The sequence below is a fragment of the Oncorhynchus nerka genome, linkage group LG11 (assembly GCF_034236695.1).
Source record: "Oncorhynchus nerka isolate Pitt River linkage group LG11, Oner_Uvic_2.0, whole genome shotgun sequence".
Classification (NCBI taxonomy): Eukaryota; Metazoa; Chordata; class Actinopteri; order Salmoniformes; family Salmonidae; genus Oncorhynchus; species Oncorhynchus nerka.
The window spans coordinates 55,942,678-55,962,494 of NC_088406.1; the positions used below are offsets into that span (position 1 = coordinate 55,942,678).

General features: G+C 42.6%; 1 protein-coding gene across 1 annotated transcript; it reads right to left on the bottom strand.

The window, feature by feature from the left end:
* Window positions 1–6,270: 6,270 nt before the first annotated feature.
* parlb (presenilin associated, rhomboid-like b) lies at window positions 6,271–19,725 on the bottom strand. The gene is made up of 10 exons (XM_029673325.2): window positions 19,615–19,725; window positions 15,522–15,741; window positions 15,197–15,337; window positions 14,468–14,516; window positions 14,002–14,097; window positions 13,382–13,531; window positions 13,199–13,269; window positions 13,019–13,120; window positions 7,519–7,616; window positions 6,271–7,040 (listed from the first exon to the last, which is right to left on the bottom strand). The coding sequence occupies exons 1-10, from the start codon at window positions 19,683–19,685 to the stop codon at window positions 6,917–6,919; spliced, it is 1,122 nt and encodes a 373-aa protein (XP_029529185.1). The 5' UTR covers window positions 19,686–19,725; the 3' UTR covers window positions 6,271–6,916.
* Window positions 19,726–19,817: the final 92 nt, after the last annotated feature.

Genomic DNA, 19,817 nt, shown 5'->3' on the forward strand with positions numbered 1-19,817 from the left:
CCTTATGTACATATTCTTTATCCCCTTACACTGTGTATAAGACAGTAGTTTTGGAATTGTTAGTTAGATTACTTGTTGGTTATCACTGCATTGTCGGAACTAGAAGCACAAGCATTTCGCTACACTCGCATTAACATCTGCTAACCATGTGTATGTGACAAATAAAATTTTATTTTATTTTATTTTATTAAATCAGGAGTTTCACAATAGATGCCTGCCATTGGAGTTTGCCATTGGTATCTCCTTAGAATATGCTCACTATTATTTTCAGGTTAGACAAAACTCTTTTATTCTCTCTCTGTAACAATGAAAGTACTCTGACCTTTGGTGGTAAGGTGACTACAGTTCTGACTACAGTTCTTCATTCTTATGAACATGTGGTTATCTAGGAGCCTGTTGCTGTGTCATAGAGGTGAAAGGAAACCAAGGTCAGTGTGACTGTCAATGATTGACTGAGCGATGATACAATGATATATACTTGTGCGATTTGTGCGAGTACTTTCATGGCCTGAAACTGAGACCATATGGCATGCATTCTTCAGTCTGGAGGTAGCCAGTTGAAAGTGTCCGTCACATTGGAAAGGAATTCAAAAAGACTACCATACTACAGTGTCCATTATAAGAACAGCTTCAAAAAGTCCTGCTGAGGCTGTCCTAATATAGAAGCCGTACTACAGGCATGCTACAATTTATTTAACAGATACAGTATGTCAGCCTCAACTACACAATACTTTTGTAACGCAAATAGTTCTTTATATCTTTGCTCAGTTTCTTAATTAATTTGTGCTGTATGGACACTTATCAAAGCAGCATATTCACCTTACAAATGTAAAACTACATCAAGAGTCTAAGGATTTTAATGTAACTGCTAGGGTCACACTGTTTGCTGGCATTAGTTAATCGAAAGGCGCCTTTGCAATGTTTATACATTGCTTTTGCCCACAAACTAATGTCCGTGCATACACACTCCTCATTTTGGAACTTGAGGCATCTACCAGGGAAGGAAGTATGTCTTTGTGGTATCCGAGGAAGATATTTGACAGTTTATACCCTGTTGTAAAGTACAGGAGAAGGGGGATCTTTCTCCCCCTTTAGTATCAAGCAAAGGAATGTCTTTGTTAACAGACAGCTTTTCTCGCCAAAACTCTAACACGTCCAAAACTGAATACTGGATCAATATTTCTAACATAAGAATGTGGGGAATGGTCAGTGGGGAGCTATAGAAAACTAATGTCATGTTGTTATTTATTTTGTTATGTCATTAAAACTGGTATAAAATAAATACTGTGACTTGGAAAGTATATCCCCTTTATCTGTCAAGTTTCCATCCAATGTTGTGCATATAATATAATATGGAAAATTATTGAAGTATTTTTGTTAAGATATGAATGTGATTTTAGAAGGGATAAGAGAATCTCTTATATACTGTTCATGGTAAGTAGCCACGCCCTGAATGAGGTCAGAGAGCATGTCAGACTGACGGAACCGTCCCCTTTTGACTTGAGTGCATAAAAGGATTGCCCACAGAAATTAACAGTAGACCAGGAAAGATGGGGAGTTGCAGCCCAAGTCTAAAGTGGTTTAAACGCTGAATCTCAGAGACCAGGAAACATGAGGTGAGAGCTACATGTTTGAAATGGTTGGAACTTTAAACCTCAACATGAGGTGAAGAAATAAACTCACCTTCTTTGAGACCAGAGAGACGGCGAGCTGCAGCTCATGTCCACCATGGTCCGAATCCTGAATACCAATACGAGTGGTAAAACAAATTCCCCTCTCAGACAATCACTGGTACAGCTAATTAGCTGTCCTGAGTCAAATATCTCAAACTCTTCAAACCATCCTACTACTCTTGTCAAATCACAAATGATTCCTTATTCCAAATGGGCAGTGGTTCATGTACAAACTATATGATAAATGTGAGGATAGTTCTGAAAAGTATCGACGATGAGTGTCTTTTTCTCTTTCTCCATGTTGTTGTGTAAAAAGCCACCGTATTGTAAAAGTCCACTAGGGACCTTTGTCTCATGTATTAAGTGTATATGTTATCCTGTTATTATATAGTTAGCTAGTAAATACATAATTAAACCAATTTGTGTAGTACTGAATCAAGAGTAAGGATTCGGTTTTTGCAGATGGATGAGATTACAACTGTTTCCCGAATGATGATATGATAAGAGATAATGATTATTATAAGATGACTGTTTATTGATGTGATAGGTAATGACATTTAAAGTTTAATTCAAGATGATAACTCTTTAAACGACCTCTTCCGTGGTGTCCCAAATCCTAATGAGTTAATTGTTACATGACTAATTTAATCGGGTAACAATTTTATTTTATATATAACAATTAAACATAGTTGGTTGATTAAATAAATAACATTCATAATATTAATGAAAGTAAAGTCATGACAGTGCCTTCAGAAAGTATTCATACCCCTTGACTTTTTAAACATTTTGTTAGGTTACAGCCTTATTCTAAATTTGATAAAATAGTTTCCCCCCTCATTAATATACAAACAATAGCCCATAATGACAAAGCAAAAAAAGTTTTTTAGAAATGTTTGCTAATTTATATATATATACACTGGCTTCCAGTTGAAGCTCGCATCCGCTACAAGACCATGGTGCTTGCCTACGGAGCTGTGAGGGGAACGGCACCTCAGTACCTCCAGGCTCTGATCAGGCCCTACACCCAAACAAGGGCACTGCGTTCATCCACCTCTGGCCTGCTTGCCTCCCTACCACTGAGGAAGTACAGTTCCCGCGCAGCCCAGTCAAAACTGTTCGCTGCTCTGGCCCCCCAATGGTGGAACAAACTCCCTCACGACGCCAGGACAGCGGAGTCAATCACCACCTTCCGGAGACACCTGAAACCCCACCTCTTTCAGGAATACCTAGGATAGGATAAAGTAATCCTTCTCACCCCCCTTAAAAGATTTAGATGCACTATTGTAAAGTGGCTGTTCCACTGGATGTCTTAAGGTGAACGCACCAATTTGTAAGTCGCTCTGGATAAGAGCGTCTGCTAAATGACTTAAATGTAAATGTAAATGTATATATAAATTATATTTACATAAGTATTCAGACCCTTTACTCAATACTTAATTGAAGCACCTTTGGCAGCCTACAAGCTTGGCACAACTGTATTTAGGGAGTTTCTCCCATTCCTCTCTGCAGATCCTCTCAAGCTCTGTCAGGATGAATGGGTGTTGCTGATCAGCTATATTCAGGTCATGTTCGATCGGGTTCAAGTCCGGGCCATTCAAGGACATTCAGAAATTTGTCCCAGGCCACTCCTGCGTTGCCTTGGCTGTGTGCTTAGGGTCGTTGTCCTATTGGAAGGTGAACCTTCGCCCCAGTCTGAGGTCCGGAGCGCTCTGGAGCAGGTTTGCATCAAGGATCTCTATGTACTTTGTTCTGTTCATCTTTGCCTCGATCCTGACTAGTCTCCCAGTCCCTGCCACTGAAAAACATCCCCACAGCATGATTCTGCCACCACCATGCTTCACCGTAGGAATGGTGCCAGGTGTCCTCCAGATGTTACACTTGGCATTCAAGCCAAAGAGTTCAATCTTGGTTTCATCAGACCAGAGAATCTTTTGGCAAACTCCATGCGGGCTGCCATGTTCCTTTTACTGAGGAGTGGCTTCTGTCTGGTCACTAAAGAAAAGAAAAAGGCCTGATTGGTGGAGTGCTGCAGAGATGGCTGTGCTTCCGGTAGGTTCTCCCATCTCCATAGAGGAACTATAGAGCTCTATTAGAGTGACTATCGGGTTCTTGGTCACCTCCCTGACCAAGGTCCTTCTCCCTCGATTGTTCAGTTTGGCTGGGCGGCCAGCTCTAGGAAGTGTCTTGGTGGTTCTAAACTGTGTTCTTGGGGACCTTCAATGCTGCAGAAATGTTTTGGTACCCTTCCCCAGATCTGTGCCTCGACACAATCCTGTCTCGAAGCTCTATGGACAACTTCTTCGACCTCATGTCTTGGATTTTACTCTGACATGCACTGTCAACTGTTGGACCTTATATAGACAGGTGTGTGCCTTTCCAAATCATATCCAATCAATTGAATTTACCACAGTTGGACTCCAAGCAAGTTGTAGAAACATCTCAAGGATGATCAGTGGGAAACAGGATGCAGCAGAGCTCAATTTCGAGTCTCATAGCAAAGGGTCTGAAAACTGTTTTCGCTTTGTCATTATGGTACTCTGTATAGATTGCTGAGGATTTTTTTGAACATGGTTAAAACTATAGTTTGGATGGTCAGGATGGTCAGTTCATGCATCCATCCATGGCATCAATGGCGCTCTTTGAATTTGAAAGTGGTTACATTTCTCCAACAACATTCCTCCGCTGTTTACCAAAACTATTTTGTTTTTGTTTAAACTAAAGATTGGCCCTTTAATACTCCATGTGAGTATTGCACTGAGCCCTGCATGTGTCTCTCAACTGGTAGCCCCAGTACAGTCTTGTATCTCTGGCACTGCACAGAGCCCAGAGACGTGGCTGCGCAGGTCATCCACAGGCCCTCAAACTGCCAGTTGTTTTCCTGTGGTGTCAGGAAAATAACCTCACACTCAACGTCAACAAAACTAAGGAGATGATTGTGGACTTCAGGAAACAGCAGAGGGAACACCCCCCTATCCACATCGATGGATCAGTAGTGGAGAGGGTAGCAAGTTTTAAGTTCCTCGGCATACACATCACAGACAAACTGAATTGGTCCACTCACACTGACAGCGTCGTGAAGAAGGCGCAGCAGCGCCTCTTCAACCTCAGGAGGCTGAAGAAATTCGGCTTGTCACCAAAAGCACTCACAAACTTCTACAGATGCACAATCGAGAGCATCCTGGCGGGCAGCCTGGTACGGCAACTGCTCCGCCCTCAACCGTAAGGCTCTCCAGAGGGTAGTGAGGTCTGCACAACGCATCACCGGGGACAAACTACCTGCCCTCCAGGACACCTACACCACCCGATGTTACAGGAAGGCCATAAAGATCATCAAGGACATCAACCACCCGAACCACTGCCTGTTCACCCCGCTATCATCCAGAAGGCGAGGTCAGATCAAAGCTGGGACCGAGAGACTGAAAAACAGCTTCTATCTCAAGGCCATCAGACTGTTAAACAGCAATCACTAACATTGATGGCTGCTGCCAACACACTGTCATTGACACTGACCCAACTCCAGCCACTTTAATAATGGGAATTGATGGGAAATGATGTAAATATATCACTAGCCACTTTAAACAATGCTACCTTATATAATGTTACTTACCCTACATTATTCATCTCATATGCATATGTATATACTGTACTCTAGATCATCGACTGCATTCTTATGTCACTAGCCACTTTAACTATGCCACTTTGTTTACTTTGTCTACATACTCATCTCATATGTATATACTGTACTCGATACCATCTACTGTATGCTGCTCTGTACCATCACTCATTCATATATCCTTATGTACATATTCCTTATCCCCTTACACTGTGTATAAGACAGTAGTTTTGGAATTGTTAGTTAGATTACTTGTTGGTTATCACTGCATTGTCGGAACTAGAAGCACAAGCATTTCGCTACACTCGCATTAACATCTGCTAACCATGTGTATGTGACAAATAAAATTTGATTTGATTTGATTTGGATTTGTTGGTTGTGACAGCCTGAGAGTGGCTGTGGACCCTCCAGGAATGGGAACTAGTGCCGCTGTTCTCCAGACACCAGCCCATCACCCCTAAAGACAGACCCAGGACCTGGAAGGCTAAAAGCATAGTGGTCGGTCATGCTGCCTGATTTACTTGGAAGAGATAAGGCAGAACAAAATGTTTTTGTTATGTAGTAGTTATTAACCTACAAACAATGAGTGTTAGCTATATCCCAGTTGGCAAAACTGGTTGCACTGTCGTCAATATGATGTATTTTATGTCATCATGGTCAGATTGTATAATGGTTGTACAAAGACGTTTTGTTAACGTGGTTTTAACAACCAGGAAAATACTTTATCTGAACTACCGACATACAGTGCCAATACCCTTTGACTTATTCCACATTTTGTTGTATAGTTTTACAGCTTAGTTAATGGTTTACTGGTGAAGGATTGAAGAGGGAGCAGTCCATCACCTTTCTCAGTTTGATAGACATGAGACTCTTTTAGTGAAATAGTAAAGACAATCCTACATGGTAAACACTGTACATATGGAAATAAATCAAAGTAGAGCTATAGCCTGGAGCAAGACAAATACACATTTGATTTGAATCAAATAAACTAAACGTTTTCTTTAATCTACAACAAATATTCCTGTACACACACTGAGTCTACAAAACATTAACACCTGCTCTTTGCAGGGACCATTGAATAATGAGTGCTTTTGAATATAGACTTCATCATATAAAAACACATGTAGATGTGATATCATTGGTTTTGACATTGTAGCTCCCTAGCCATCCCCTGTATGGAGGGGTTTCGTATCTTAGGGTTTAAACCTCCACCTCAGCATTTGGGGAGATGATGACGACCTGTAAGCTCCTGGGTCCGTATTCACATATAATCTTACTGATTATGATGTAAAAAGGTTAAACTAATTATAGATCAACACTTTATTGAGTTACACTAGGGCCGCCTGTATTCACAATATTTCCCCATTGTGTCCTCTCTTCTCTCACAAACACATAAAAGGATGATTAACACAAAAGCCCTGCATTATTTTGTAGTATGTGTGTATAAGTGAGTGAGAGAGAGTACTGAATACAGATGGCATTTACATGTGTGAGTGTGAGAGACAAACATAGAGCTTGTGTCTGTGTGGGGTAAATGGAGAGTTTGGCTTTGGTTTGTGTGGCCAGCAAGGCTGTTGATACTATTGACAATCTTCTGCCATCCATATGCATTCACACAGTCCAGTGCACTCTACAGGGGGCCGCTGCCACCGTTTCCTCCCCCACCAGGACCCTTCGTCCTAAGGTCGTGCCACACCTTCACTAGAGGCTCGCGATTCTTCCATATCAGCTCGTGGCCATACATGATGTACCAGCTACAAAAAAAAAATCAGAGAGAGAGAGAGAATAGGTGAGGAACAAATAGAGATAGGAAGAGAGGTAGAATGACAGAGGTTAAACGAGAATACAATAACATATCTTAATTTGTCAATTTGGGCTGTCTTGGTACCCGATCCAATACCACACATGTACACAATAGGTTGGGAGCAGCACGGGGTAAGAGAAGAAGAGTGGTCACCCCTGGAGCAGTTTTTAGAGGGGGTGGGGGTAGAGGATTAAGTGACACCCAAACAAAAATCGGCAGAGCCGGGGTATTGTGGAGAAGATGGTCAAAGACAGCTAGCTTGATTAGATGTTGAGATGTTTTGTTGCTGCCCTGTGCAAGTCATTTTAATGGGGATGAGTGTGTGAGAGAGTAATTGAATAAGTGAATGAGAGCAGACAGACAGATGGACTTGAAGCTGACTTGCATGCCAAAAGGTTTTCCGCCTAGCTGAACAGAGTGAGACTTACATGCCAAAAAGAGCTCCGCCGAGATGGGCCGCGTGGTCGAAGTACCGCCATCCTAAAACTAGGCCAGCTGTGTCCATAGCTACTATGGCTTTCAATGCCTGGACAGGAGAAGAGAAACAGATGGTGTGAATAAACAGGACAACAAATAACTTCCTGGACTCACACTTACATTTTAGTCATTTAGCAGACATGCTTATCCAGAGCATTCATCTTAAAACAGCTAGGAGGGACAAGCACATATCACAGTCATAGTAAGTATTTTCCCCAATGAAGTAGCTATCAGTAAAGTCAGAGCTACTAAGGGGGAGAAAAAATACATTTGTATTTATTTGGGATTATTTAAGATACTCTTTTGCCAAGAATCAGTGATCCAAGTCTTGAGAGCTCTCCTGGTGTGTGTATCCTTCAAACAGCATGCTTGATGGCAAACACACCAAGACAGCCGTGAAGAGGGCACGACAAAGCCTATTCCCCCTCAGGAAACTAAAAAGATTTGGCATGGGTCCTGAGATCCTCAAAAGGTTCTACAGCTGCAACATCGAGAGCATCCTGACCGGTTGCATCACTGCCTGGTACGGCAATTGCTCGGCCTCCGACCGCAAGGCACTTCAGAGGGTAGTGTGTTTTGCCCAGTACATCACTGGGGCTAAGCTGCCTGTCATCCAGGACCTCTACACCAGGCGGTGACAGAGGAAGGCCCTAAAAATTGTCAAAGACCCCAGCCACCCCAGTCATAGACTGTTCTCTCTACTACCGCATGGCAAGCGGTACCAGAGTGCCAAGTCTAGGACAAAAAGGATTCTCAAGATTTTTTACACCCAAGCCATAAGACTCCTGAACAGGTAACCAAATGGTTACCGGGACTATTTGCATTGTGTGCCACCCCCCCAACCCCTCTTTTACACTGCTGCTACTCTCTGTTAATCTTATATGCATAGTCACTTTAACTATACATTCATGTACATACTACCTAAATTGACCCAACCAACCAGTGCTCCAGCACATTGGCTAACCGGGCTATCTGCATTGTGTCCCACCCACCCACCACTCCCTCTTTTTACGCTTCTGCTACTCTCTGTTCATCATGTGCATAGTCACTTTAACGATACCTACATGTACATACTACCTCAATAAGCCTGACTAACAGGTGTCTGTATATAGCCTTGCTACTCTTTTTTCAAATGTCTTTTTACTGTTGTTTTATTTATTTACTTACCTACACACCTTTTTTTCCCACCATTGGTTAGAGCCTGTAAGTAAGCATTTCACTGTGAGGTCTACGTATTCGGCGCACGTGACAAATAAACTTTGATTTGATTTTGGTTGTTAGTCACTGTCAAAGCTTACGTGCAAGAGCTGCCCTCTCCCGATTGTCTGTCAGGCGGCAGCGTTGCTGAAATTTGCATAAACTTGGGCAATGTTCGAATTCTAGTCACTAGCTCTGGCGTCTCCTCCTTTATTTGAAAATGACTGGTTGCTGGTAGCTGATTATCTCAGTAAATGTGCACAATGGGTCACATAAGACACCCTACTAAAGGCATTTCACAAAAGCCACAATTAGACCAAATCCTAATTGTCAAAACACATACCAAATCAGACATGCCAACACACATCGTAACAAAAATCTGAAATACCAACAATACTAAATCCCCATGTAGCATAAAGATGTCTGCAAAATGCATACGAAGGACAGTTTGACTACTTTCTGATTCTGTACCCTTCTCCTGAACTGTACACATGTACACTCTAGTGATGAGGGGGGAAAAATAGATATATACACTGAACAAAAATATGAACGCATTGTCACACGTGGTCTGCGGTTGTGAGGCTGGTTGAATGTACTGTCAAATTCTCCGTACTGTGAGACGCCTAAGACAGCGCTACAGGGAGACAGGGTGAACAGCTGATCGTCCTCGCAGTGGCAGACCACGTGTAACAACACCTGCACTGGATCGGTACATCCGAACATCACACTTGTGGGACAGGTACAGAATGGCAACAACAACTGCCCGAGTTACACCAGGAGCACACAATCCCTCCATTGGTGCTCAGACTGTCCGCAATAGGCAGAGAGAGGCTGGACTTGTAGGGGGGCTTGTAGGACTGTTGTAAGGCAGGTCCTCACCAGACATCACCGTCACATATGGGCAAAAACCCACCGTCGCTGGATAAGACAGGACAGGCAAAAAGTGCTCTTCACTGACGAGTCAGTTTTGTCTCACAAGGGGTGATGGACGGAGTCGTGTTAATCGTCGAAGGAATGAGCGTTACACCGAGGCCTGTACTCTGGAGCGGGATCGATTTGGAGGTGGAGGGTCCGTCATGAACTGGGGCGGTGTGTCACAGAATCATCGGACTGAGCTTGTTGGAATTGCAGGCAATCTCAACACTGTGCGTTTCAGGGAAGACATCCGCCTCCCTCATGTGGTACCCTTCCTGCAGGCTCATCCTGACATGACCCTCCAGCATGACAATGCCACCAGCCATACTGCTTGTTCTGTGCATGATTTCCTGCAAGACAAAGAATGTCAGTGTTCTGCCATGGCCAGAGATGAGCCCGGATCTCAATCCCATTGAGCACGTCTGGGACCTGTTGGATCGGAGGTTGAGGGCTAGGGCCATTCCCCCCAGAAAGGTCCAGGAACATGGAGGTGCCTTGGTGGAAGAGTTGGGTAACATCTCACAGCAAGAGCTTGGCTAATCTGGTGCAGTCCATGAGGAGGAGGTTGACTGCAATACTTAATGCAGCTGGTGGCCACATCAGATACTGACTGTTACTTTTGATTTTGACCCCCCCTTTGTTCAGGGACACATTCCATTTCTGTTTGTCACATGTCTGTAGAACTTGTTCAGTTTGTGTCTCAGTTGTTGAACCTTAAGTTCATATAAATATTTACACACGCTAAGTTTGCTGAAAATAAATGCAGTTGACAGTGAGAGGACATTTATTTTTTGCTGAGTTTGTTTATATATACATATATATAATGAGAGAGAACCGCAATATACAGTACCAGTCATTCCAGGATTTTCTTTATTTGTACTGTTCTCTACATTGTAGAATAGTGAAGACATCAAAACTATGAAATAACACATATGGAATCAAGTCGTAATCAAATAAGTGTTAAACATAAATAAAATATTTTAAATTTGAGATTCTTCAAAGTAGCCGCCCTTTGCCTTGATGACAGTTTTGCACACCCTTGGCATTCTCTCAACCAGCTTCTTTAGGAATGCTTTTCAAACCGTCTTGAAGTAGTTCCCACATATGCTGAGCACATGTTGGCTGCTTTTCCTTCACTCTGGGGTCCAACTCTTCCCAAACCATCTCAATTAGGTTGAGGTCAGGTGATTGTGGAGGCCAGATCATCTGATACAGCACTCCATCACTCTCCTTCTTAAATAGCCCCCACACAGCCTGCAGGTGTGTTGAGTCATTGTCCTGTTGAAAAACAAATGATACTCCCACTAAGCGCAAACCAGATGGGATGGCGCATCGCTGCAGAATGCTGTGGAAGCCTTGCTGGTTAAGAGTGCCTTGAATTCTAAATAAATCACAGACAGTCACCAGTAAAGCAACATCACACCACCTCCACCGCGCTTTATGGTGGGAACCACACATGCAGAGATCATCCGTTCACCTACTCTGCGTCTCACAAAGCCATGGCTGTTGGAACCAAAAATCACAAATTTGGAGTCATCAGACCAAAGGACAGATTTTCACTGGTCTAATGTCCATTGCTTGTGTTTCTTGGACCAACCAAGTCTCTTCTTCTTTTTGGTGTCCTTTAGCAGTGGTTTCTTTGCAGAAATTCAACCATGAAGGCCTGATTCACAGTCTCCTCTGAACAGTTGATGTTGAGATGTCTGTTACTTGAACTCGAAAGCATTTATTTGGGCTGCAATTTCTGAGGCATGTAACTATTGAACTTATCCTCTGCAGCAGAGATAACTCGGTCTTCCTTTCCTGTGGCGGTCCTCATGGGAGCCAGTTTCATCATAGAGCTTGATGGTTTTTGCGACTGCACTTGAAGAAACTTTCTTGAAATATTCCGTATTGACTGACCTTCATGTCTTAAAGTAATGATGGACTGTCATTTCTCTTTGCTTATTTGAACTGTTCTTGTCATAATATGGACTTGGTCTTTTACCAAATAGGGCTATCTTCTGTATACCACCGCTACCTTGTCAAAACACAACTGACTGGCTCAAATGCATTTTAAGGAAATAAATTCCACAAAGTAATTAACAAGACACATCTGTTAATTGAAATGCATTTCAGGTGACTACCTCATGAAGCTGGTTGAGAGAATGCCGAGTGTGCAAAGCTGTCATCAAGGCAAAGGGTGGCTATTTCGATTTGTTTAACACTTTGTGTTAAACATTCCATATGTGTTATTTCATAGTTTGTCATTACTATTATTCTACAATGTAGAAAATAGTCAAAATAAAGAAAAACTCTGAAATGAGTAGGTGTGTCCAAACTTTTGACTGGGACTGTATATCGTATCGGCACCGAAGTATCATGATATTATTGTATTGTGAGGTGCCTGGCAATTCCCTGCCTTATTCCTCATACCCATGAGGGGGAGGGAGTGTACTATGGTGAAAACTCCCTCCATCCATGCTTACACCAATCCAATACTTTTAAAGGGAAACTTCACAATTGTATTCATAGTCATCATCTCCAGCACCACCCTATCAACAACGTATGTGAAAACGGTGCATTTCTATGTTTTGTAGTAAAAACGATTGAGGAAGATAAGTGTTTCCAATTCATGTGATTTTGACCAATTGTGAGCAGTGGTGGACAAAGTACTTAAGTATATTTAAAACTCAAGTATGACTTAAGTAACAAAAGTAAATGGAATTGCTCAAATGTAAAAGTATTAATAATTGCGAAATCCTTATATTATGCAAACTAGACAGCACAATTTATTTATTTGCATTTCGTATTTGCAGATAGCCAGGGGGCACACTACCACACTGACATTAATTTACAAACAAAGCATTTGTGTTTAGTGAGTCCACCAGATCAGAGGCAGTAGGGGATGACCAGGGATGTTCTCTTGATAATGGCATGAATTGGACCATTTTCCTGTCAAAATGTAACAGGCACTTTTGGGTGTCAGGGAAAATGTATGGAGTAAAAAGTACATTATTTTCTTTAGGAAAGTAGTGAAGTAAAAGTTGTCAAAACTATAAATAGTAAAGTAAAGTACAGGTACCCCCCAAAACTACTTAATGAATACTTTATGGTAGTTTTACTTAAGTACTTTACACCACTGGTTGTGAGTAGGCATTGTCTACTAATCTTTTTTACTACAAAACATAAAAACGTGACATTTTAACATTGGTGATGTTGGGGGGGTAGTGCTGGAGATGACGAATATGAAGTTGAAAATGTTCCTTTAAATCCCTGAGTGCACACTTCTGGAGATGGGTAGAAAATCAGAATGGAGCTTCTGTGTGGTTATGTGTGCTATAAGGGTTGTTCACTCACATTGCCTGCAGAGAAAGCATACATCGGGAGGAAGATGATTGCCAGCTTAGCCTCTGGCATTTTGGTACAGACGGCAGCCAAGACTGTCATGATGGCTCCTGACTGGAGAGGACAGGAAGTGATGTCAGAAACAGGAAGTAAAGGGGAATTCCGAAGGGAGTCTAAAATGTTAGTGCTTACCGCTCCAAGAGAGGGACCCAAGCGCCCGCTGGCTGTCTTACACACATAGCTGAACATCGTAGATATAACACCTGGCAATGAGGAGATGATTGATTATTTATCTGAAAATAAATCTGTACTGTCAGGATTAGTAATCTGTCTATTACAATCTGCCATTTGTCTCTCACACACGCGTGCTGGTACCTGCAGACACGTAGACAGCCATGAACTGCTCCCTGCCTAGCATGGAGACGATGCTGGAGGAGAAGCTCCAGAGGACGTACATGTTGGCCGCCATGTGGAAGAAGGAGTAGTGGCTGAACGTGGACAGGAGCATGGGGAAACACAGGGTTTCTGTGGGTAGGGTACAGACAGGAGGAGATGATTAGGGAAGTGTTCAATAGGAACGGGGAGGGATCTAACTGAATTTTCTAGGGTTTGCTACTGTGTGCACTATTTCTTATTGGACAAGTCTTTTCAGAGTATAAATCGGTCTATAGAGGCTGTATATTTGTTAATATTGTTTTTTTATGCAGTTTTTACTGTAATTTTTTAATATACATGTCAAATAAACTGGATCTTTGTCAGTGTTAATAGTAATGAAGTGCCATGATTAGGGCCTCTAGTTTTGCCTGACCATGTAACCTGACCAGGAAAAACTATACCCTATAACAAGGTCTCCAGAGGCTCCAGATTTCCCTGGTCAGGTGAAGAAAAACTCAGGGCCCTAATCCTGACACTTATTACTATTAACACTTCCTGAGGCAGAGATCAAGTTTTGTGTGTATTTGTCATGATATGATAGGATAGTTTCCCCTACTCACTGGAGGCAGGGTTGGATGTGAAGTATTTGATCATAGAGCGCTGGAGGGACGGCACCCTCCAACAGCAAAACACCACGGCATTAGCAGCTATGATCCCTGAGAGAGATAGGAGAGGAGTAGAAAAAGACAGAATGAATGAGAGATGAGAGATTAGTGGATAATGAAAGATGGGGGGAGGTGCTAACGGGTGGAAAAAGATGGCAGGATGTTCCCTTGAGCAAGGAACCTAAACTGCACATTGGGTGCTGCACTGCGGTTGCCCTCTGCTCCAGCCTTTCCATCATAATGTGTGATTTGAAGCGGTTGGGTAAATTTCTGTCTCGTACAGACAAAAAGTAAATATTATCTTAAGATAGAGAGGGCAGTAGTGAAAGTGACAATCATCATCTCCAAATATCTGTATCAACTAGTTACTATCGAGAGGACACACAAGAAGAAAAAAATATGGGCTTCAGTACAAACTAACCTGTAACAGTACGTTGTCCCTCACTCAAGCCGTTCCACCACTGGTTGATCTGTAACAGAAACAGAACCGGTCTGAAAAAACAACCACACATGTAGTGAAACCTGGGTTGTGTTCATTAGGCACTGAACAAAATAAAACTGACTGAAACAGGGAGGAACAACCTGGTCCAATAAGGAACATACATTTTAGTTTTCTGTTGCAAAATGTTTTAAAACATTTTCTGTTGTGTGTAGTAAGGAACACAACCCAGCATAGGGAATCAACTCCCTAAGACATCAGTGTGACGACAGTTCAGCAAGAAAAGAGGGGGGGTGCATTAAGATATTTGGCCTTGCAAACCTGGGGGGTGCATTGAGATATTTGACCTAGTGTGAGTGGCAAAGTCCACAACTTGGGCCAAATCAACCATTTTCCTTATAAAACTTGAAAGAGGCCAGCACCTCAAATTCATAATTCGTCACCTCCTCGTAACCTTCAAATCCCATTCAGTTACAAATGGCGGAGACTATAACCTTTAACCCCTGTTCCAGGGACCCTGCGCTGCTCCCAGCCTGTTGTACTGTATGTGTATGTTGTGGGGAGAGGCCGGGTAATGCGACAGCAAAATAAAAAATGTCCAGTATAATGTATCAATAAAGATGAATACAAAATAATGAGGCATGGTATAAAACAAATGAAAAAAAGGATCAACCCAATATCACGCATGTTTTGACCCATCCTTCATCTCACCCATTTGCGAAGATCCCCCTGTTTCTGCGGCCGTAGTTTCTCCAGCCAGTCGGCACGGACCTCGTCAAAGTAGCTCTGGACCCGGGACTTTAGTGACTCATACTGCCAGATGGCCGCTGTGCCAAATGAACAGGCTGTAAACTAACATAGTGTTAGTCCGGCCTTATTCCGTCAGTGCTGTGCTGAATTTGCCAATAGACTTACTGAGGCCTCTGTGATGGCAACAGTAATAGCTGTTCAGTGTGTAACAGGTAATGCAGTTATATTGTACTGTGTTGTAGTATAGCTTATCGAATAGTGTTTGTTAAGTTAAAGAAAGACCTACCCCTATTGTGAACACCAGGGGCTTGACCAGTCTGCCAAAGCTCCTGGGGTGTGTGTATGCCACTGAGGGATGCACAGGGGGAGATGCACCCCTCTTGTGGATGAGCCCTTCACTGGGCTCTGTGTGTGAGGGCCCTGTCTCCTCTATGACCCCCTTCTTGGTCTTTGTCTCCTTCGCTGCTTTCCTGAAGCTACATCTCTGTTGAGTGTTGAGGGTGAATCTAGGGAAAAGCATAAACAGGGAAGAGTAAGAGCTAGATGATTGGTCAATTAGTTAGCTATAATAACATTGAGTAAAAGGAGAAATGGTTTGAATCCTCCTTCTAGCGAAAAGAGAAGTGATTTTGAAAGTAAAGGGAGGAACCTACTAAGTTACTCTGGATAAGAGCATCTGCTTAATCAGTGTTTTTTCATCCTGGTCCTGGGGAGTGGAGTTATTGTTATTGCCCTGGCTCTACCTAATTCCACGAATAACAAGGTTTGATAATGAGTGATAAGTGGAATCCGGGGTGTATTCACTAGTAACCAAATGGAGGCAAACTTAAGCAAAGGGAACAGGGAGGGACGGACCTACCTGAATTTTGTTCAATAGTAACTAGTTCTTTGCAAGACCTTTTCCATTGCAAAACCTTCTGCAGTGTAAAACGTTCTTGCTACCGTTGTTGCTAATGAACACACCCCAGGTGTGTCATGCTAGGGCAAAAACAAAAATGTGCAACCCTTTTGGTCCCCAGGACTAGTGGTGTAGAGTACTTCAATAAAAATACTTTAAAGTACTTACTTAAGTTGTTTTTTACTTAACTACATTCCTAAAGAAAATAATGTACTTTTTACTCCGTACATTTTCCCTTATACCCAAAAGTACTTGTTACATGTTGAATGCTTAGCAGGACAGGAAAACGGTCAATTTCACACAATTATCAAGAGAACATGTGGTCATCCCTACTGCCTCTTATCTGGCGGACTCACTAAACACAAATGCATTGTTTGAAAATGATGTCTGAGTACCCCTGGCTATCCGTAAATTTTAAAAACAATAAAATGGTGCCGTCTGCTTAATACAAGGAATTTGAAATTATTAACACTTTAGTATATTTTAGCAATTACATTTACTTTTGAGACTTATTAAGTATACAGTGCATTTGGAAAGAATTTAGACACAGACTTTTCCAAAACGTTCTTATGTTTCAGCCTTCTTGTAACTTATTTTTTTTATTTCCCTCAATCTACACACAATAGCCCATAATGACAGAGCAAAAACTGGCTTTTAGAAAATTTTGCAAATGTATTAAAAAAAAAAAAAAAATGTAATATAACATTTGCATAATTATTCAGACCCTTTGCTCAGTACTTTGTTGAAGCACCTTTGGCAGCCATTACAGCCTCAAGTCTTCTTGGGTATGACGCTACAAGCTTGGCACACCTGTATTTGGGGAGTTTCTCCCATTCTTCTCTGCAGATCTTCTCAAGCTGTCAGGTTGGATGGGGAGCATCGCTGCACAGCTATTGTCAGGTCTCTCCAGAGATGTTCGATTGGGTTCAAGTCTGGGCTCTGGCTGGGCCACTCAAGGACATTGAGACTTGTCCCGAAGCCACTCCTACATTCTCTTGGCTGTGTGCTTAGGGTCATTGTACTGTTGGAAGGCGAACCTCCGCCAGTCTGAGGTCCTGAGACCTTTGGAGCAGGTTTTCATCAAGGATCTCTCTGTACTTTGCTCAGTTTATCTTTCCCTTGATCCTGACTAGTTTCCCAGTCCCTGCCGCTGAAAAACATCTCATGCTGCCACCACAATTCTTCACCGTAGGGATGGTGCCAGGTTTCCTCCAGAAGTGACGCTGAGTTCAAGCCAAAGAGTTCAATCTTGGTATCATCAGACCAGAGAATCTTGTTTCTCATGATCTGAGAGTCCTTTAGGTGCCTTTTGGCAAACTCCAAGCGGGGTGTTATGTGCTTTTACTGAGGAGTGGCTTCCGTCTGGCCACTCTACCATAAAGGCTTAGAGTGCTGCAGAGATGGTAGTCCTTCTGGAAGGTTCTCCCATCTCCACAGAGAAATTCTGGAGCTCTGTCAGAGTGACCACCGGGTTCTTGGTCGCCTCCCTGACAAAGGCCCTTCTCCCCCGATTGCCCAGTTTGGCCGGACGGCCAGTTCTAGGAAGAGTCTTGGTAGCCAGTCAGGGCTATGGAACCCTGACCTGTTCACTGGACGTGCTACCTTGTCCTGGACCTGCTGTTTTGGACTCTCTCTCTACCGCTCCTGCTGTCTCTAACGCTGAATGATCGGCTATGAAAAGTCAACTGACATTTACTCCTGAGGTGCTGACCTGTTGCACCCTCTACAACCACTGTGATTATTATTATCTGACCCTGCTGGTCATCTATGAACGTTTGAACATCTTGGCCATGTTCTGTTATAATCTCCACCCAGCACAGCTAGAAGAGGACTGGCTACCCGTCATAGTCTGGTTCCTCTCTAGGTTTCTACCTAGGTTCTGCCCTTTCTAGGGAGTTTTTCCTAGCCACCGTGCTTCTACATCTGCATTGCTTGCTGTTTGGGGTTTTAGCCTGGGTTTCTGTACAGAACTGTGCGACATCGGCTGATGTAAAAAGGGCTTTATAAATACATTTCATTGATTGATGGTTCCAAACTTCTCCCATTTAAGAATGGTGGAGGCCACTGTGTTCTTGGGGTCCTCCAATGCTGAAGAAATGTTTTGGTACCCTTTCCCAGATCTGTGCAGACACAATCCTGTCTCAGAGCTCTACAGACAATTCCTTCAACCTCATTTTTTTGCACTGACATGCAGTGTCAATTGTGGGACCTTATATAGACAGGTCTGTACCTCTCCAAATCACGTCCAATCAATTGAATTTACCATAAGTGGACTCCAATCAAGTTGTAGAAACAGCTCAAAGATGATCAATGGAAACAGGATGCACCGGGGCTCAATTTCGAGTCTCATAGCAAAAGTTCTGAATACTTATGTATTTATTTATCCACACGTTCTCATTTGCAGCAACGACCTGGAGAATAGTTACAGTGGAAAGGAGAGGGCCAGATTGGGAATTTAGCCAGGACACTGGGGTTAACACCCCTACTCTTACAATAAGTGCCATGTGGTTTTTAATGACCTCAGAGAGTCAGGACACCCGTTTAACATCCCATCCGAAAGACGGCACCCTACACAGGGAAGTGTCCCCAATCACTGCCCTGGGGCATTGGGATATTTTAAGACCAGAGGAAAGAGTGCCTCCTACTGGCCCTCCAACACCACTTCCAGCAGCAATTGGGCTCCCATCCAGGAATTGACCAACCCTGCTTAGCTTCAGAAGCAAGCCAGCAGTGGTATGCAGGGTGGTATGCTGCTGGCCATAATAATGTCAATAAAGCTATTTCTGTTTTATATTTTTAATACATTTTAAAAGATTTCTAAAAACCTGCGTTTGACATTATGGGGTACTGTGTGTAGATGTATTAAATAAAACAAAAAAATTATCAATTTTAGTATGAGGCTAATATAACGTGGGGAAAAAAGTCAAGGCGCCTGAATAATCTTCGAAAGCACTGTATTTATAACCAAATACTTTTACTCAAGTAGTATTTTACTGGGTAACCCACTTTTACTTGAACAACTTCCTATTAAAAAGGTATCTTTACTTTTACTCAAGTTTGACAATTGGGTACTTTTACAAGCATTGCACAGGACCAGGATTAGAAACTGCGCTAACTGTAAATTCATTCTTTCATATTTACACAGCAGAATTTGTAAACAACAAAGGACTTTTGGGAGCTCCCAAAAGATAGCTAGCTACATGGCACAGAAGAAGTCCAACTAATCAAACAATAATTAAATGGGAATACTGAGGTAACAAGCAGCCACCGATATTACTACAACTGTGGTTGCAAAGACTAGCGGACTGTGGCACCACTAGCAACGTGTCTCAAAGTGATCAGCTGTTCATCATCACGATAACCTACAGCAGCTAGCTCTGGCAGCCGCTAGCTGAGTTTTAGCTATAATTTCTAGACTGACAATACATACATCAGTTGCCAAGATCTCAGCCATGGGCAAAATACATTCCGTACACCATACCTGTTTCCTCTGGTTGCTGTACTAATGATGTCAGCCCTAGCCCATCTTAAAACGCAACCCCTCCACGCCATGTTGGTGAGCGGGTAACCCGAATGACCCCTCCTACATTCGCTACCGGGTCAACAGTCTAAAACAGCCGAACATAACTGGGTCATATGGTTAGAAGGTATCCAGCTTTTGTCAAATTCACGTCAAAATATAAT